At 38.2% G+C, this 20,436-nt stretch overlaps 1 protein-coding gene across 3 annotated transcripts in view; it reads right to left on the bottom strand.

The window, feature by feature from the left end:
* ripor1 (RHO family interacting cell polarization regulator 1) overlaps positions 1–20,436 on the bottom strand; it is a 62,942-nt gene that overhangs the window by 14,849 nt on the left and 27,657 nt on the right. For 2 of the 3 annotated variants that reach the window (XM_023281410.3, XM_023281409.3), the window contains exons 2-13: positions 16,030–16,153; positions 13,389–13,541; positions 12,712–12,790; positions 12,588–12,611; positions 12,159–12,212; positions 8,933–9,082; positions 8,768–8,831; positions 6,582–6,625; positions 5,949–6,074; positions 5,426–5,574; positions 5,106–5,238; positions 1,925–2,050 (exon numbers count right to left, since the gene is read on the bottom strand). In XM_023281410.3, coding sequence (XP_023137178.2) covers positions 1,925–2,050; positions 5,106–5,238; positions 5,426–5,574; positions 5,949–6,074; positions 6,582–6,625; positions 8,768–8,831; positions 8,933–9,082; positions 12,159–12,212; positions 12,588–12,611; positions 12,712–12,790; positions 13,389–13,541; positions 16,030–16,127 — 1,200 coding nt within the window. In that variant the 5' untranslated portion in view covers positions 16,128–16,153. Of the gene's footprint in view, positions 1–1,924; positions 2,051–5,105; positions 5,239–5,425; positions 5,575–5,948; positions 6,075–6,581; positions 6,626–8,767; positions 8,832–8,932; positions 9,083–12,158; positions 12,213–12,587; positions 12,612–12,711; positions 12,791–13,388; positions 13,542–16,029; positions 16,154–19,904; positions 20,159–20,436 lie in introns of those variants that run through there. The other variant, XM_035953416.2, reaches the window with a different exon arrangement.

Raw genomic sequence — 20,436 nt, 5'->3', positions numbered from 1 at the left:
GATGTCTTGAATTGTCTCTCTCATGACTTTGACATTCTGCATGTTAGACATTTTACTTTCTCTTGTCTTTAAGGATGCTTCACTACAATGTGCCTCCTGATATTCTCTATTATTAATAGCTGTCTAATAGTGTAGATGGAGTTGTTCCCCTTGGCTTCAACAGGTAATTGTGCAACCATTATTGTAAGGTTAAGTTGGACTCTGGGGTACTGTATTAAAATAGGTCACACCTCCTGCCTGAAAAATCTCAGTCAGAGAGAGAGCTACTGCTCACATTCTTCTGCTCCCCTTAAATGTGGCGTCCCCAATGGTTTTATGTTATGGCCACTCTCATTTTCACTACTGTTGTTGCCCACAGGTTATATTTTTTAAAACCACATTATCTCAGTAATATATTGTTGCTAATGACGCACAGTTTTACCTCCAGCTCCACCTGACTGCGCTTTTTCAAAAATGAGCCCCTTTACGTCTCTTGATGATATCAAATATTTACTGACAATAAGTTTCATTCAACTGAAGGAAAACAAAATGAAAGTAATAATTCTTGACCCACCTGACTATGTTAATAGTTTTAGCAAAGTGCTAGGGGTGCTCTCTGAAAAAATGCACAATGTCATCAAAAATCTTGGAGTGTTTCTGAACTCTTACTTTAATTTAAGAAACAGGTCAGCAGCACTGTGACTCTCAGTTTTTGTCAGCTCAGAATCATTGCGAAAGGGAAATCGCTGTTGCCCACAAAGGCTTTTCTAATCATCAATTAGCCTTTCAACACCATTAGCTAACACAGCTGTAGCATTAGAACACAGGAGTGATGGTTGCTGGAAATGGGCCTCTATACCCCTACGGAGATATTCCATTAAAAATCAGCTATTTCCAGCTAGAATAGTTGTTTACTATGTTAACAATGTCTAGACTGCATTTCTAATTCATTTTATCTTATCTTCATGCTTTCAAAAATAAGGACATTTCTAAGTGGCCCCAAACTTTTGAATGGTAGTGTATATATTTATTATATAGATAATAAAAAATGGCACATTTGTATGGCTTCCAGTCAAATAGAGAACTGAGTATAAAATATTACTATTTGTTAGTGCTGGGCAACGATTAAAATTTTTAATTGCGATTAATCGCCTGATTTTTTTTTTCTTCCCCCTTCTGTGATTAATCACCATTAGTCGCATTATTATACCTAAAATTAAATAATGAATTTAAAAATAGTGCATTGTGCACTTTTATTTTAAAAGTATTGCTATATGAACAAAAATGTAATCACATTTAGTTTGCAAACACTTTAAACAAATAAAGTGTATATGTAAATAAAGTAACAGTGTGAATTTCCCCTGGCGTGGGGAGAAATAAAGGACTTGTCTTATCTTATCTCTTAAAGTGCTTTTTAACAGCAGTATTCCCTTCAAACAGTAGCAGTTAAAACATTTCTTTTCATCTCAACCTAAAAATTAATGTAATAAAATCAAATCAAATGAAAATTATTTGTCACTGCAAGAGCAATAACGTTTTATCTGGTTTGTCATTGAAAAACAATATGTGGCCTCATTCATTGCGATCCTAAGAACATTCCTCAGACGAACATCTTCCACAATACTAATCTGAGTGCAGTCTCTAGCTAATAGTCCACAAGATCCAGATGGCCTACCATGCACCCCCCCGAACAACAAAATGCCACTTGATTATTTTTAACCTTTATGATGTCCTAAACAGAGGTCCTGTGTCCATGCCCCACTTGGTCAGAGGAGTTTTAGTCGCATAAAAGAGACCAACACAATATCAGGCAGGTGGTCCTAATGTTCTGCCTGATTAGTATATATATAATTGTGTAAATACACTGAGGGATAGCAAGAGTCATTAATATAATCATAACTGTACAAAAAAGAACTACAGGGCGTAAATAACAGTAAAGGCTCACCTTTTGGTGTTTAGAGTTGCGTAGCCCTTGTACAGATAGCTGTGGACTGGAGGAGTCATCAGAAGATTCAGATGAATTCGACCAGGCTGTTCCATTCTCCAGCTCTTCACGGTGCCGTAGCATGTTCTAAAAAAGGACAGCACTGTTTAAAAGACCGGAATGATGCAAAAGGATTTGGATAGGGACAGAGATCTGATATCCATCCATCCATTATCTATACACCACTTAATCCTCATTAGGGTCACGGGGGGCTGGAGTCTATCCCATCTATCACAGGGCTACATACAGAGACAAACAATCACACTCACATTCACACGTACGGATAATTTAGAATCACCAATTAACCTGAGCATGTTTTTGGACTGTGGGAGGAAGCCGGAGTACCCGGAGAAAACCCACGCATGCAGAGGGAGAACATGCAGAAAGATCCCAGGAAGGCAGGGATGCGAACCAGGGATCTTCTAGCTGCAAGGGTAAAGTCCTAACCACCAAGCTACTGTGCATCCCCAAAGATCAGATCACTGTTACAAAAAAAGACTGCACGAAGCTGAACTACATGCAGTAATACTCACGGACTCACAATAGATGGTACTGTGAGTTGTGTGAAGTGATTCACAGTTTACAAGCTGCAGTTTAAAGTTTTTCGTCAGAGTCCTGAGCTCTGTCACGGTTGTCGGGATATTTCTATTTTACTGTCCATAAAGTACTAGTTAGACTATCATCTCATGTAGACAGACATTTCAGTGTTTAGAATATAATAAATAAACTAGGCTATTCATTGTTTTCACACTTTGATATACTTGCTCGTAGGTTAGATGTAGTCTTTAGTTTATAAGTGCAATATTATGTATTACACATGACTTGATGTACTGTCCAGTCTCACATGACATATGACAAATATTGCATGTACTGCCACTCCTTCTGTCACCTCGGTGGGTATGTCTGATTGAAGCTGTGAAGAACATTAATGTAAAAGTGAAATTTGTCTAAATGACAGAATGTCATCACTTTAACAGACAGATGAGGAAGCAATGGATCAATGGAGCTGGTTAACACAGCTGACACACTTTGCCCGCCGTGATTATTTTCACTGTGTATGAAGATGGAGTCTGTCATTTGGCTGTCAGTTACTTATTCCAGGCTGTTCGAATTTGTTCAAATGATTTGTTCTACACTTGATGACTTCTGAATAATCTTGGTACATCAGATTCAACAATCTGGAAAGCTCAGATACAAGTCCTTAATTGTATTTATTTAGTTAACAGTAGTGTTTAACTCTGCTTGGTTCCTCTCTGTTCTGCTTCAGTGACCTTATTTGTGGAAGACTGCACACACTGTGCAAGGTCAAGTGACAGAAAACTGATATGTCAGCAGTGATGATCACTAAGGTAAAAAATACCACATGGACAAACTGACAAGTTTCAAAGAATAAGCCCCCCATTTTCTATCTTTTTATTCTTGTAACTGCTAGCAGATGTGGCAGCATACATGTCATTCAGTCATCAGCTTGAAATATTTATAATAAAATAACATTTAGTACACCACATTATTATAATAGGGTCAAGGGTGTTACACTTTACAAGAGGTCACACTAAACCATTGAAACCAGTGAGGACAGAACCAGGACTGAGAGGAACTATGAGACTGTATGCAGAGGCACTTTGACAGTTGCATGCTCATGCTAATGTGGCACAAATTAGACAATGTAGGACTTCTCACTGTTTTTGACCCAAGACACAGAATTGTGATTTACCACCACGCTAGGTATTGTTTGGAGGTTTTAACAGCCCTGAAAGCTTGATGAGTGTCATATGAGTGCAGAACTGCAATGTGACCAAACACTATAGCAGCAGATTTCTTGTTCCTGCTGTTGAATGGGAGCCAACAAAGGACTTAACTGTAGCTCAACGACTGTAGCTCTGCGTGTGACAGCTCACCTGCGTGAGGTGAAGAAAAGTACAAGGTGTGAGCTGCCATTAGATCATGATTGATCCTGTCTCCATGTCAGGGAGAGTTTAAGGTTATAAGTAATTCATGAAGTTACTGCTGTGTTCCACATATGTAAATGTGTGCAGTTCTCTTACTTTGGTGATATTTATATAGATCCTATCTAATATTGACTTCTAAACCTGGATTACTTTAATTGTTGATGAGTCTAATTATCAGACTCTGTGTACATTGTAATAAAGTTTTAATTTTAAAGACAATTTAATTTGTAATATATTTGAAATTCTTAGGAATAGTGAATAACAAAGTTGTTTTATGATTTTTAGCACTCAAAATGTATCTTTTGCGCGACAGTTTTGTACCAATATTGATACTGAAATGTAGAATCATTTTTCCCCAAATTGCTTCACACAACTGAAAGTACTGTCACTTGTGTGTGTTAGTCTGTTACATGATGCATGATGTTCAAACGCATTTTGTCTTAATAGTGATATGGAACTGTCAGTAAGTTCCATATCACTGCAAATGGTTGCCATCACAACATTGTTGGAAAAATGACCAGAGTACTCATTCAGACATGAAGATCTCAGTTGCCGTCTGACGAATGGAGAGGAGGGCTTGTTCTACACTAACATCACTAATGCACCAGTGGGCTCAAGGTTTCTAGTCTGTGGGGTTCGATTTCATCATGACTTACTGCAGGGGACTCTCTTGTTGGCGAGTTGTCACTACAGGAGCAGCTCTGGCTAAGTGTGCCTCTGAAAAAGCCCGGCAGCGGCCAGGGCTGCCGTCTGGCCAGACTCCGAGGCAGAGACTTTACACCAAAAAGGCAACAAGTGAAACAATTGCATCAGAATGGCTAGCAACTCATGGTTGTTGGCTAAATTAAAATGCTCTACTCAAGATGAGTTCTAAATCATTAGATCTGAATTCAGACCAGAAATGTGTTGAGGTTAGGTAATTATTTAATGAGAAATTGGATACATTTTTAGCTTCTCCCAGTCGTATTAGGTCAGGTACCTTTTATCAGGAATCTACAGAAACTCTGCCAGATCAGATAAGGCCAGAATCTAAATTCATCAGCGTGTTGGTCAAAAAAGGTCTACTCCCTCCTCAGTTGTCTGCTACGCACACATTTGGATACTATATACAATATTCCAGTGTCACTGTCTTTGAAAGCTTCAGGCAAAGGTTTTTTCCGAACAGAACACAAACAGAATAAAGAAGAACTCACATAGAAGGCTTGTTCACGTAAAGACGGTGTGTCTGGTGGACTCTGGTTGAAGATTGTTGAAAATCTCTTACTGACAGACGGTACTTTGTTGACAGTGCTTGAAACAGACCCTTGGTCATCTTTATCAAATGGACTATTAAAGAGAAAAAGGAACAGACGGTAGGAAAGACAGAGACAAGAGATGAGATAAATAAACATCAAATATAATATTTCAGTCAAATTCTGAATAAATCTTCACTGACTCAATTAACCAAAATTCCAGTACATATAAAGATCAGTACAATTTTCAGTACACTACCAGGATAGTTGGCAAAGCTTACTTCCAGGTGACCTCAAGGCTTAGCTTAATAGTCCCAAGGTCATTAATATCCACAGCAACTGTCTGGGGTAGTGCAGCAAACAGGTCCTTAGTTTCACAGGAAACACTTCCAACAACCACGTGATTGGCTAAGCTCTTCACCTCTGTCACCTGGGAAACCACAGACATATTATTTGAGTTATTTGATCATGCTACCATTGTTTTGCTGCTGTCAGTAGGTCAATCACTGTCAAATTACTGTTGTCTTTTGCAGAGTAACAACATTATTGTCCCCATGGAGACACTGCAGTACAGGATACTTAATTCACGGTGCACAAAAGTGAAAGATAAACTAGACTGTCTAGAATGCTGAAGCATGCACATAGCCTTCAAAAACGCCAGTAAAGGACAACGTTGTGTGTTTGGTTACCAGGAGCAGTATTTCAATGCTGAATGATTTTACTGACCAAAATCACAGCAAAGCATGAACAGAAATAAATCCAACATAATCAAAAAGATAACCAAAGACATTGAAAGGGACAAACCTTCACAGACAGGAAGTCATTAATGAGTGGCAAAAACACCATCTCTTCACTGTCCCACACTTGTTTGGCATTGAGCTCCATTCTCCCCCGGAGTTTCCACCGCTGTCGACCATACTTCATAAAGATCTGGAAGGGGACACACACACACAGTGATACGCAAAACAAAAAGAATTACTGTGTATATATATATATATATATATATATATATATATATATATATATATATATATATATATATATATATATATATATATATATATATATATATATACATATACATATACATATACATATATATATATATATATATACATATATATATATATATATATATATATACACACATATACATATACACATATACATATACATATACATATATATATATATATATATATATATATATATATATATATATATATATATATATATATATATATATATATATATATGTAATGTTGCATTGATATTCATATTGATATTGTATACTGTCCAAATATCTGGACAAACAGCATTTTATCAAAACTGTTTCTTGAAACGTCCACGCAAATACAGCCCCTTTGATCCGAATTGATCTGAATTCAGCTGAATTGAACTGAATTGAATTGAACTGAGAAAGACTAACAGACAAACCTCATACTGGTCACCAGCACACAATCTAGCAAATCCAGCCAGACCTGAAAGAAAAGAAACAGACTTAGCAATCAGCTTCTCACAAATACTAATATATTACAGTATAAATAAGAAGTGCAATTGAACGAAATATGCATTCATGCATAGAGTGAAACTTAAACAAAATAAAATTATAAGTGGGAATAAGGTGCCATTATAGGAAGCAGGTGCACATACGAGATGGGTAAGAAATTACAGAGCCCATAGTGTGTTTTTTGGGTTTCTAACTTTCCTTTCTGTGTAATATAACTGTTTTTCTGCATGTGTGGCATGTGAAAAGATGTCAAAGTTACAGAGTCTCAAGGTGATGTTAACAAGTTACACTCTCCCACAGAAAACACTGACTCCAAAACTGCCTTGTTTGCAGTCCAGATTGTAGAAGAGTTTGGGCAATGGGATCACTTTGTTAAATAGATGCTGTTTTTCTTTTCAAGTACAAGTGGAAAATTCCCTTTGTACAAACTTCCAAAAGAAGATGAAGCTAAAAATAAGAGAAGCAAATGATTTTTTCCCCACTATTCCTCAGCAGTACCTAAGCTTTATTTTATGATTCAGATCCTCAGCAAAACTTGAGATTTTCAGTGCGATAGGTTGCTGATTGAGGGGTTGTTGTTTCCCATAGTGAAGAATACAATAACATACAGATGTTACTGGAAAAACATCCAGCTTTCAGTGATAAAGCTGACTGAAATGAGAGGTGGCTTGTACCCAAATCCTACATGCGGTGAGACTACCTGAGCTGGACACAGTTAATTGCTGGATTTTTGCAACAGGTACTCAGATAGACTGGGAAGTCCCATTTTGCCAATGTTGAGACTCAAGCTCACAACCAGTAAATATGCTTTTTAAGTTGTGGCTGTATGTTTAAAACAAACAAGGAAGCTACTATAGTTGAATTCATTACGCTGCAAGCCCAGTGCTCAGCTGTAGATGAGGTGACTAATCAGGTGACTAATCAGAGCCTGGGTATTTCAAGAGGGGCCTGAAGAAGACAGGAGCTAATACAGAGATTTTCACACAGAGGGTGAGAAGAAGTGCTGTGCAATGCAGTTTGAGAAAAGAATTGTGGTTTATAGACAGTAAAGTCTGAAAAACTATACTTGTAACCCCATAAAAACAAAAGCATGAGCCTTTAAATAAACATAATATGGCTCCTATTAAGAACAAAGCAACATGTCATAGTTAGATGTTGGGCTATCATGTGCTACGAGAACAAATTAACTGTGACTTGGCAGTGATTCTCAAGTCTATGGAACTCTGTTGGGGGGATGGAACAGCACTTTTCCAAAAGATATTTTATTATTTGGTCCATAGATGACATTGAGGGAGAGCACTGTCTGTATAGGAAGAAAACATCTGCCATAGATGTTTGATGTAGCATGATTCACATAATTTCTATCAAACATTCAGTGACCCCTCGTGTCCTTTGGATGGGGACGCTGTCATCTTTAATGAGAGCTCTCCCATCAGGATAGAAATGTTTCATCACAGGGTAAAGTTGATCACTCAGAACACCTTTGCACTGATTCAGTGACCCTCCACTCTGAGGAGGACAAGTGGACACAATTCATGACAGCTAACTATCAACGGACCGTTCTTGATAAAAGTTTCATCATGTCCTGCATTGACACTCTCGGCTAGCTGAATTTACTAATGTCTTTACCACAGATAAATGCAAATGTCACTTTCGTAACTGTTCCTCTTGAATCACTAGCCAGTCTTGGTGACTGGAGCTCCTGCCATCAATGTCATAAAAATAACCCTCTTCCAAAATCATTCAACACATTTAATCTTGCCATCTTGATATAAAATCAGAATCAACTAGGCCTGCTCTGATTTTTCCTACATGCCACAAAGCATGATTGCTCTACTTAATTGCTTAATTTCAAGATACTCTGCAGCTGTTTGCAAACATTCATTGTGTTTCTCCCTTCATATTTTTGGACTTTATCACCATTCCATCAACCTATATTATGAAAATGTAATATCTGTACATCAAATGGTTTAATAAAAAACACAGTGCAAGATCCATGGTGCACCATGGTACTTAAACCCATAACTATAGATTATTCATTCTGTAATAATTGAGGACCAGGCAGTTTTAAGTGGAAGGGCCAAACAGTACATCAGTGCATCAGTAATCTTACCTTTCATCTTAATGTGGAACTCTCCAAGTTGATTCTCCAGCTCACTCTCCAAGACACACATGTTCTACAGAGAGGGTAGAAGAAGAACACAGTTTCCATTTTCTCTACTCCATGTTAATCCACTTTTCACTCTACCCCTCCACGCATCTGTCCTCTTCCTCTTACCTCTGTGTACTCTTTGTATCCTTTATTGGCCTCTGCTAAACTCTCCCTGGCCTCCTTACTTCCTGGAGAGGCTGTATATGCCTTTACCATCTTGTTGGCTCCATCCCTGAGTCTCCTCTGCAGACAGTAGGCTTCATATAGCTCCTCAATCTGTGAAAAGAGGGAAAAAGGTCATACATTTAATATTTTTCTCATACACAAAAACAAACACACCCACACACACACAAAAACAGCTTCACAAAAGTGGGGAGTTGATCATTAACGTCAGAACTACACTGGTTCTGGACAGTAAGTCAATCAGTGCCTCAGGAAGCACTGTCTACAGTATGTATTTTTTACAACACTGCTGAAGTTACGCTACCTGGGCTGTAATCAGAGAACATTCTCAAAGATACTTAGAAATTCTGTTTATGTTGAGAAAACTAATGAGCCTGAATTGCAGCAGCCAGTGGTAATATAGTGTGTAATATTATATGGAAGGATGTCCAAAAGTAATGTTACATACAGAGTATAAAGAGAACCTGTGAGCTTAAAATTTGTCAAATAATGATGTAATCAAGTTCAACATTATCATGAATCATCATAAAGATTCTTAAAGAGAGGCTGGTGCCTCACTTGCTTTTACACACTAAGAGCAGCTCAATCGAGGTACGTTAGCTGGTCAAATGGTCCAATAGATAAGCACTTGGTTTCTTCTTCTTCCTTTGGCATTCAGTTCCAAGTGGAGCATGGGCCATCCACCACCCATTTCCATTTGTCCTGTCCTGGAGCAGTCTTTCCATATGTTTCCATGTGTATCCACCTCTCTTGGTTTTTGCCCTCATGTCCCTATGCCATGATGTTTTTGGTCTTCCTCTGAATCTTTTCCCTTGTAAGTTCCATTTTAAAGCTGTTTTTGCTATATTTGCTTGGTCTTTTCTTAAAGTGTGGCCTATGTACCTCCATTTTCTGTTTGTAATTTGCTGTGGGTTTTTGATTGGTTCTTTGCCAGACTTCAAGGTTTGTGATGTGGTTAAACCATTTGATATCAAGGATCTGTCATACATACTTGTTGTTTAATGCCTGGATTTCTGCACTATACAAAATGTTAACTTCCAACTTTCTGGTCCATACAGCAGCACTTCCTTGACATTTGCGCTAAAGACATTAATTTTCATTTTATTTCTGAACGCTTCTGACTTCCAAGTACTTTTAAGCTTATGATATGCTGCTCAGGCTTTTTGGATTCTGATTTTCATATCCTCCTTGGTGCTTCCATTTAGATCAATGATGTTTCCTAAATAGGTAAATGACGATACTTCTTCAAGTGTTGCATCGTTTAATGTACTTGCTCACTTGAAGCATGTTGGAGGATGTTTAGTCTATATCTGGGATCCGTTAGGTGCCAAAAGGGCAATATCATACTCAAAATCTAGGCCATTCAGTTGTTGGCAAAGTGTCCACTGGATTCTCTTCCTTTTCTTTTCTGTTGTCTTTCCAAATATCCAATCAATGGCCAGCAGGAAGAGGAAAGGAGACAGCAAGCATCCTTGACATATTCCTGTTTTCACATCAAATGCTTGGGGCAGCTGGCCCCCTTGTACCACTTTGCATGTTGTACCTTCATACAGTTTTTGCACCAGATTGATCAGTTTAGGTGGAATGCCATACTACATTTCTCTATCCAGACTATCAAATATTTTTGTAGTGTATGAAATGTATATACAGAGAAGAACTGTTTGACTATAACCTTAGGAGTGGTGATTTCTTCAATGCATGAGCGGTTCTTTCCGAAGCCAGCTTGGTTGTCTCTCAGTTTTACAGCTGTTTTTGGCCTTTCACGGATGACTCTTCTTAGAATTCTTCTCAGAATAGAAAGCAATTTGATCCCTCTGTGTTTTCTGCACTCATGACTATCACCTTTCTTTGTGAGTTTTAGTAAGTATTCCTCTTTCCAGTTGTTCGGTATTTCTTTAGTTTCCCATATCATTGTGATGAGTTTATGTAGGGTGTCAGCAGTTAGTTCAAGGCTAGCTTTCAGGGCCTCCAGAGAAATGTTGTCTGGGCTGGCTGCCTTCCCATTTTAAAGATTTTTGATCGGTCTTTTGATTTCTTCTTTCGATGGGGAGTCTGACCATATATCCAAGCTATCTTTATCTGATCCCAAAAACTTTCTACTGTTGTGACCTCTTCCAATGTTTCGAGGGCTTGAAAGCAAGCTTTTAGGCTGAGTTTAAATATTTTTTTGCCTTTTGGGATCCTTGAGAAGATTTACATTGTATACTTTTTGTTGTTCAGTCTTCTTCCGTGTAAGCTGGATCTTTGCTATAACCAAGTGGTGGTCTCAGCCAACATCTACACCTCTACAAACCCTAACGTCCTGAAATGACATCTTGAATTTGTTGCTGATGAAAATATGGTTGTTTTGGTTCTCTGTTTTCAGGTCATGAGATACCCATGTTGCCTTGTGGATTTGTTTGTGAGGGAAATACAACAGTGTTTCTCCTGGCTAGCTATGTCTTCCTCGTCAGTCCATCTTGTTTCACATGGGCCAAATACATATAAAGGATTTTAACTTTACTGAAGAGCAGATACTCTACTTGTCACCTTAACTTTTTATCAATCACTGTAATGTAATACAGTTTTGAAATATATTAAATGTAGGTGATATTGCTCACTTCTGTTCAATTCTGTATAAATAGAGCTTTATCAAATACATAAACTCACCCACACTGGCCTGCCACCAATAAATAATCAATTATTTGAAACGCCAATCAGTATCAACAAAAACACAGATAAAATGATCTTTGCAGTAAAACCAATTGGTTGTATCACAAGTTTTTTTGTTTTGTCCATCTTGTGTACAAAAAGTAACTAATCAGAAATATATACAAAAAAGTAATCCAAGAACAAAGCAAAACGTCAGGGGACTGTTTTATGGCACTTATCCAGGTTGCTTTCTCCTGGCTAGAACCTTGGTTGTGTTGTATCTGTTCTCAGGTGTACGATGCTTTAGAAAATAAAAATATCTGCTGAATGAAATTATAGAATTGTAGATTGTGCAAAAACACAGATAAAATGATCTTTACAGTAAAACCAATTGGTTGTATGACAAGTTTTTTTGTTTTGTCCATCTTGTGTACAAAAAGTAACTAATCAGAAATATATACAAAAAAGTAATCCAAGAACAAAGCAAAACGTCAGGGGACTGTTTTATGGCACTTACTTACACTTACTATGGTCTTACCTTGCTGAGATGAAACTCCAGTCGTCTTATGTACCTCTCAGTTACCTTCACTTGCTATAAAAGCAAAGTAGAATTACTAGTCTGCTAAAAGTCACACTGACTGAACTGTTTTCACAAAATGTCCATTCAAACCTAGCTAAAGGCTGAGATCAGCAGAAAAAAATTAAGACCGGTGTCTACTAAAAACATGTACATGGGGTGAACTGACTGATGCAAGCCACAGCATACACAACACACAAATACTTGCCACAAATGTTTTTAATTAAAAATCTAGCCGTAAAGGTAATAAGCGGTGATAAGCATCTCACCAAAATGCAACCATTTTTAAAAAACTGTCAAAATTGAAAATCAAGACCCCTTTCCAATAGAAACCCATATTAAATTCCCACTTAAGTTCTGGTAACAGCTGAAGAATTTGCAGTAGCTCACCTTGTCCACTTCATACAGGAAACCCTTGCAGAGGCAGAAAACATCAAAGCATTAGTATCTGACATCTTTAGTTTCTGCTTTTTACTTGAACTTCTGAGCTAAACAGTGAAACATCATAATATACCAGTCTGGAGTTCCTCTTTGACTCTTTCATCTGTCTACTGAGGCTGTCCAAATCAGTCTGATGAACCTGAAGGTAAGACCTGAGGGAACACAAACACACACAGTACTATAAGTAAGTGGGGCCTTTGAAATATGTGGCCATGTAGAGAAAAAGACATTTTAACTCTGCCCTCTGCAAAACCTTATGTTATTTACTTGTGCTGCACACAAAGTATCCAACACTTCTGACAGAAAATAGAAAATTCTTTTGAATTAAAAAGCTATGGAGAATAAATTATTTAGTTTAATAAGAAGAGCAGAAAGGCTGAAAAACTAAGAATGTTTCGCTGTCTGTACTTCACTGTTTCACTTTGTCAGTGTTGTAGAAAGTTCAGCTAACCAGTTCATAGGATCTTTCAACCTCATCTGAACATTAATGAAACACGCAGAATTTAGTTGTTTCAATGCCAAATTTGGGACATTTTTTGTACATGGATGGACACAGAACAGGGCCTTTGCAACATTATTTCACTAAATCAGTCAGATATTCCACATTATACTAGTAATACAATGAAAGAGCACATTACACTTGACAACTGCAAAAATAACAGTTAAAATGTAAGTGTCATTTCTGTCAAAGACACGATCCTTCATGAAAGTCGAGCTGCTCTCTGTATGAGAGAGCAGCAGTATACTCACTGAAGGCCGTTCTTCAGCGCCTCGTAGACTTCATTCAGTCGCTCTGGTTGAGGAACTTTGGGTGGTGGGTTGGACTTTGTGGACATAGTAAACATCCTGCTGGCCCTGCTGGGCTTCCTGCTGAGACCTGGAGTGGGGAACACTGAGAGGCTCCTGTAACAACACAAATATCTGATTGACATCTGATTGATAAGCTTGATCAAACTCGACCTGCAATGTTTAGGTGGGTGGTACATGTCAAACATCCACATGAATGTCAGGACTCAAGGTTTCCCAGCAAGAACGTTGCATTATAACAAGATGATCGATGTTATTCACTTCACCTGTCAGTGGTCGTAATGTTGTGGCTGATCGGTGTATATTGGTATTGAGAAGTGATGAGAAAATTTAATATGTGACAATAAGTGGAATTCGCACAGATTCCATGTGGTCGCAGATTAGAGAGCTAGCCAGTGGCCCAAATTATTAAACCACTGAAACTGTCCAACCTAGCCAAGCACATACTGGACGACTGAGAGTTGAGTATCTGGTTGACTATGAGTCGTATTTGAGGCGAGAAAGATCATCCATATGCAACACATTCACAGTTCACGGATGATGTCAATATTTCAAATTTCTCTAACTAATGCAACCTGTGATACAATAAATTGTGTTTTCATTGTTACTTTGCTACCTGTTGCCATATTTTGCTTATTACTGTAATAAACAGAGCGGCGACATACTATAATAGATATATACACATAATAATGATACTGCTGAAATGTCCTGCTATGAAATGGAAATCTCAGACAAATATTTTGTCTTTAGTAAATATATCAGACTTTTACAGTAAATAATATTCAGCACTGATTAAGCTAGTTACTCGCCAATGTTTTGTCAAAACCCAGATTATATTAATTATTGGAGAGTCTCATTACTCTGTAGAGAAAAGTGAATGAGAGTTAAAATTTTCAATGAGGTCAAGAAAAGGTGTTCAAGAAAATATTAAAAAAATTACATTTTTTCCCTGTTTGATCACAACAGATTAAAAATCCAACAAATCTGAAAAACTGAAAAGATGCATTCAAAAGACAGTTTAGGCTCAATTCATTTCCTGAAAGGGTTTACAAACGAGGACCTTCAAATGTAGCTGGCAAACAGTGACCGTGTGTGGGAGCTCACCTGTCTGAAGTGAAGAAATGTCATTTATTCATTGTTATTATATTATTATTACATTAAATTATTACAGAATAATTAATGGATGAGGCTAATATATTTTACACATATGCAAATGAAATGGTACAATACTGTACTATTGCATTGCTCCACAAACTACTAAGAAATCATTTTAAGTGTGATTCCCTGAAGGCATCTGATTTCCCTCCAAATGTCAGATGCCCTCTTTAGCTAATGTTGTGCAAAAATAACTTTAAAAGTTCATCACCTGAAAAACCATTTTGACTTCTTCAGTGACAACTGACAAGTGAAAAAAAGCTCCTTCCCTGACCTAGCATTTTGCAAAGAGGGCTGTCCACCTCAGTTCCAGCCATTCATCAACCTATCCATCATCACAGTGAGCACACAAGTAAACTTAAGTGAACTGACAACATGTTGAACCTTCCCAAACAGCTGTCTTTGCAACAGTTGAATTCACAAAATTCCAAATCAGCCTACCACCCAAATTAGGCACTGCTTTCAGGTTGCGATCTAAGCATCTATTAATCTCAAAACACAGTATTAAAGTGATAAAACACAATAATATACGGTAATACTGTGCTTTCGTCTTTCAGTCAACCTCTCTCAAGTGCCAGTTTTGTTTATGTCTTGTTGTCATGTCTTAGCATGCACTGTTGTTACAGTTAGAAGCTGTTGTCTTGGTGTAGCAGTAAATGTACATACATGTACATTCAGTTGCTTTCACAGTTTATTCCTCACATTTCATCTGCGAAATTGTATTGATTCCAGCTACCTAGCTATAAATAATTAACTTTCCCCTTTAAATCTGTTCTGAAGTTCTTCTCGAATGTACGTCAAAAAGAGCTTCAGTGTTATTATAGTAATCTTGTATCTAAACATCTCGCTGGTCAAATGGTAAATATAAATTAGAAACCAATTCCCCATTGGCATTAATCTAACACGTGATTATATTTCCCTACAAATAATAAAATGACACAAGGACCAAGTGATTCGATTTTGGCAGTCATGCGGTTATAGTCTAGATCCACGAATTTGTTAAAGCTTTCTGTATCATTGCGAGATAGCGGCACGGCGTCACTGTAACTTTGACAACAAGTGAACACTACGTCAGCTGCCTGCTGATGATCACATGAGATCCTACTACAAATCCACCACTGTGGAATCATCAGGACTTATTGATTAAATTGTGGGAGTGTTTCCAACTCCCATCAATTCCCACCGCCCGCTACATATTTAGGTCATGTGATTCGGTATCCATACGTAATGTACACATGCATAACACACACCTGTACTCAGCGCAATTTTGTTTATGGGTACATCTATATTAAATGGCCCCATTCTATCCATGATAATCAATTTCTGATAATCAATAACTAATAAACAAATGCTGCCTTTCTGACAATGAACAGCCTTTGTGGGGTACTGCGCTCTCTGAGTGTCCTTTCCTGCAACATGTGTGGTGTACCTGTACTGTTTGTCGTAGGTGTTGACTCCAGCGAAGCTCTGGCTCCTAGTGATGGATCTGGAGGTGAGGCGTCTGACTGGGCGAACAGACAGAGACATGGTGGACAGAGTTCGGGATGGACTCCCTGTGCAGCATAGAAGAAAAAAATAAATTAAAAACTCTACAAGGACCACAGCAAGACAGACTGGTGGGCCAAGTTTTTTCTCGTGCATCTCAAACTTCATTTCCACCTGGTAGAACAAGTTTTCTGCACCTGAATATCCTCCTAATATTTTCTTAAGCATGGGGAGAGATTACGCTTGGTGCTGTGCACCAGATGTTGCATTGGGAATTAATCCAGGGGATTACAATTGGACATGTGACACACCTTAGACCACTGGACTAAAGGGATGCTCCCAGATTTGAATATCTGACCATGATCAGAGTAAAAAAACTTGTTGATGCAGGTGTGCCTGTAAATATTATTGTGTGTGCAGAATCTTTAGCCACAGTGGTAGCAATTAACAATGATCTAATACGCTTTTAAAATGGAATTTCTAAATTATAAGGACATTTTAGGAAACCGACTGAAATTGAAGCACACAGAATAGAGCACATCAGAAAAATGAGAAACACATTGACAAGTGAGAACAGTACCAAAAAGACAAAGTGTTGGGACCTTTTTCTTGTTTTAAATAGCATGCTGGTTGTGGTAGCACATTTCACAGAGACAACATGTTACAATTTGGCGTTATATAGTGGAAACCAAATTGAACTAAATTAAATGTATATCTGATAGAGTAAGCATCATTGGTATGGCAAGTTAAGGGAACCCCTAATGTCACACAGATCTGCCATTTAAGAGATGTTTTTGAATTCAACTGTACCAGTTATTGTGACTACACTTAATACCCCAATGGTCACCTGAAACAACATACTGCATGATTTCAGTTAACATCTTTTCAATGCTTAGACAAAAACAGTATTTCATTGCTCGGCTAATTCATTTGGTTTCTGTGGCCTTTGAACAGCATTTCAAGTCTGAAGCCTGAAGCAGTGTTTTGTTATTGCGGCTTAAATGAGCGGATAACTTCTGTCAGTTGAAGTCAGTGTTTTCCTGCCATGGCCCATCCAGTGTCCTGTATCCTGTTTCTTAAAACAGCTGAAAGACCTTTACAAAGCGACTGCCCAAAACCCCCTCCCACAGCACAGGAAATGTTTCACTCCAACAGGAAATCAGATTCAGCAGCCTCTTCTGACAGGAAATTTAACAAAAGGGAGATATTCCTGAGGGCTGCAGTCATTTTGCTGAGGAGAAAAGGTGGTGGAGCTAAACTAAATCACTAGGAATGGAAAGAATACTTGACAGATAATTATTGTAAAACTAAATTGACAGTACAACTATCCTCTTTTTGTGGAAAGCAGTATTGCTTTAATTGTACTCTGTGTAAAAAGGAACTAATCTTTTTTTTTTTTTTAATTTAAAGAGGTAAACAACCTGACAACCATGCTTGCACTAAAAATCAAGTATGTGTGTGCAGGGACTTGTGGTCAACCATTTGTTGATTTAACCTAGTTTAAGCACTCACAAAGGCGGAGTTGTTTAAGGGGAGAGAGACAAAAAGAAAACACATTTCAGAGAGAGAAACTCAAGCTGCCAGACATGCAGAGTACATAAACAGTGCAAGTGGAAAAGTTACATGAGTTATCTCTCATCCCATTCGGCCACTTTCCTCTTTAATTTCCTGAAAAATCACCATGTTGTGTTGTCACAGAAAGGAGGTATACATCCTCAGTTACTCAGAGCTAACTCTAGTTAGAGTTTCTACTCTGCAAGAAGTCTGTATGCGGGCCACCTGATAGCCAAGTGGTTAGGGCACACCGGCTACCACATGTTATCAGCAGTGAGTTAGCTGGTCTGATTTTCTTCTTGCAGGGTGGCAGCAGAAAGCTCAATAATACCCATGAGTCAAGGGTGACCCAGTTGGCTCAGTGAGGATGTAAGGAGTGAGACTGAGGGCAGGAGACATCACCATTCCACCACAGAGCAGAACATCCAAACACACGCACATTCACACCTATGGAAAATTAAGAATCACCAGTTACGCTCAGCATGTCTTTGGACTGTTAGAGGAAGCCGGAGAACCCGGTAAAAACCCACGCTGCACAGGAAGAACATGTAAACTCCACACAGAAAGACCCCAGGTCAAGATTTCAACCAAGGACCTTCCTACTGCCCCACTGTGCCACCCCTTGTACCCCCTGCAAATCTACAGTGTACGTTACTGCATACCATACCCCATTCTTCCTTCCCAGCATTTTCTTAGTATCTGACTGTCACTGTCTAATAAAAGCAAAAATGCCAAAAAGGATAATCTTTAACAAATAAGTCTCTGTGGAACATATTTAAATTATAAATATATTTCATGAATATAGACCGTATGTATGCAAGAGAGTTACAGTATGAGTCTTTTATTGGAGCCGGTGGCAATTAAAGGAACATGTAAAGGTACTTTCAAAATGACGCCAGCTTTACTGAGGTATCAGGGAGTCAGGAAAACAAGCACTGAATTCTTAAACCACAGCAGGTAAGTGGGGCTGATTTACTTGCTAAACCTGGCATATTTACTTTAGTTACATCAGTGGTATCACACACATGGATCTGATGCAGATAAATTTACCAGGCCTTTACACAGAATCTACATCTGTCTGTCTGTCTGTCTGTCTGGATGGAGTGAATCTGTCCAGAACTACCACAGTATTGTCATATTTCCAGAAGATCTATAATAAATGTATGAAAGAACCAAAATGCACGACTGTTTTTGTGACAAAGACACATTGGTTTCAATAATTTCATCAGTGAAAATTCAGAGTAATAGGAGTCATTGGAAACTCAGGACTGCCATAATGTACATAACTTAGAATAACTAGAAAAGCATTCAGAGAGCGCAGTACTCTACCAAGGTTGCTCAGTCGTCGTATCATTTCTGACAGCTGAAAAATCTGTGGATTTAGACTATTGGTCTTTGTGGGATTTCTGACCTTCCCTGAAAATTTCATCCAAATCCGTTTTTGAGTAATGTTGCTAACAGACAGACAAACCACCGCAGATCGCCACGTAACTCCACCGAGGCTTTGTCTCCTTAGCGGAGTAATAACAAACAAGAAAAGCACTCAGAGAGCGCAGTACAACGTCATGGCTGCTCAGTCACTGTATGATTTCCAACGGATAAAATCTTTATAAAGTTTGTGGTCCGCAGCGGTTTATTTGTAGTCAGATCACAATCGTGTGACCGTCAGCAAGCAGCTAACGTAGTGTTCAACTGTAGTCATGGTTACATTGAAGCTGTGCCGCTATCTTGCAATGATACAGAAATCTTTTAACAAATCCCTGGGTCCAGACTATAAGCTGCATCACTGCCAAAATCTAATCACTTGGTCCTTGTGTCATTTCTGACAGTCCTTGAAAATTTCATCTAAATCCATTAATCCCATTGTGAGTAATGTTGCTAACAGACAGACCAACCAACGACGATCGTCAAATAATTCTGTCACTTTCGTTGGCAGAGTAACAAGCTACATTTATCTAAATGGATATTTTAAGAACATTCTGTTGACAATATGCAGGTTTGAATCTTGTAATAACAATGGAACATTAATGACACTGAAAATGATTTTTTTGCTGTTGTATTTTCTGAAAGCTGCCTGTCATCTTACAAAAAGATTGTGGCCAATGAGCCACAGAACAAAATGTAAAAAATGCAATCTTACACATCTCTCTTGTTTTCCTCACTTCATCAAAAAAATTATTGAAAAATAATCTTAGAAATAGGGTAGTTAACAAACGGTGAAATTTAAACAGTCATCACACCTCTAAATTTTAATAAAACACAAACCTTGATGGGGTTCCAGGTATCTGTCAGACTCTGAGTTCAGACAGGCCAGTGGTAGTCGGCACATTTCTCCCTCAGTTACATCCTACTGTCCTTTCTCCTGTAATCTCCTGCTTTATTATTAGAATCACATGAACTAATCAGTTTAATGATCCATCAGCTTCCATTCAAACTTCAAAGGGTTCATCAACACATTGGTCAGTTAAACCCATCAAACTGAAAATGTCTGTCATCCTGTTTCACGTTTGTGCTCCCTATCTGTTCCAAACAGTGGTACAGTCTTGCCCAATGATAACAACAGATTCCAGTCACACCATCTCCTCTCCTATTGATGTTCTCATATAAACATGGGGACTGTGGCTCTATGCCACACACTCAGCCCTCCATCCTCTGTGCTAGTCGAGTGTGTGACACCACACCTATTGTTTGATGCTTTCAAACCACTCTTTCCCAGATCATTCTGGAAAAACTCTGCAATGGAAGCAAACACACACACACGCACACACACACCAAAGCAACACAACATTTAGTCCAT

The sequence above is a fragment of the Amphiprion ocellaris genome, chromosome 3 (assembly GCF_022539595.1).
Source record: "Amphiprion ocellaris isolate individual 3 ecotype Okinawa chromosome 3, ASM2253959v1, whole genome shotgun sequence".
Classification (NCBI taxonomy): Eukaryota; Metazoa; Chordata; class Actinopteri; family Pomacentridae; genus Amphiprion; species Amphiprion ocellaris.
The sequence above is the reverse complement of the archived record's forward strand: the minus strand, read 5'-3'. Positions and strand labels throughout refer to the sequence as shown.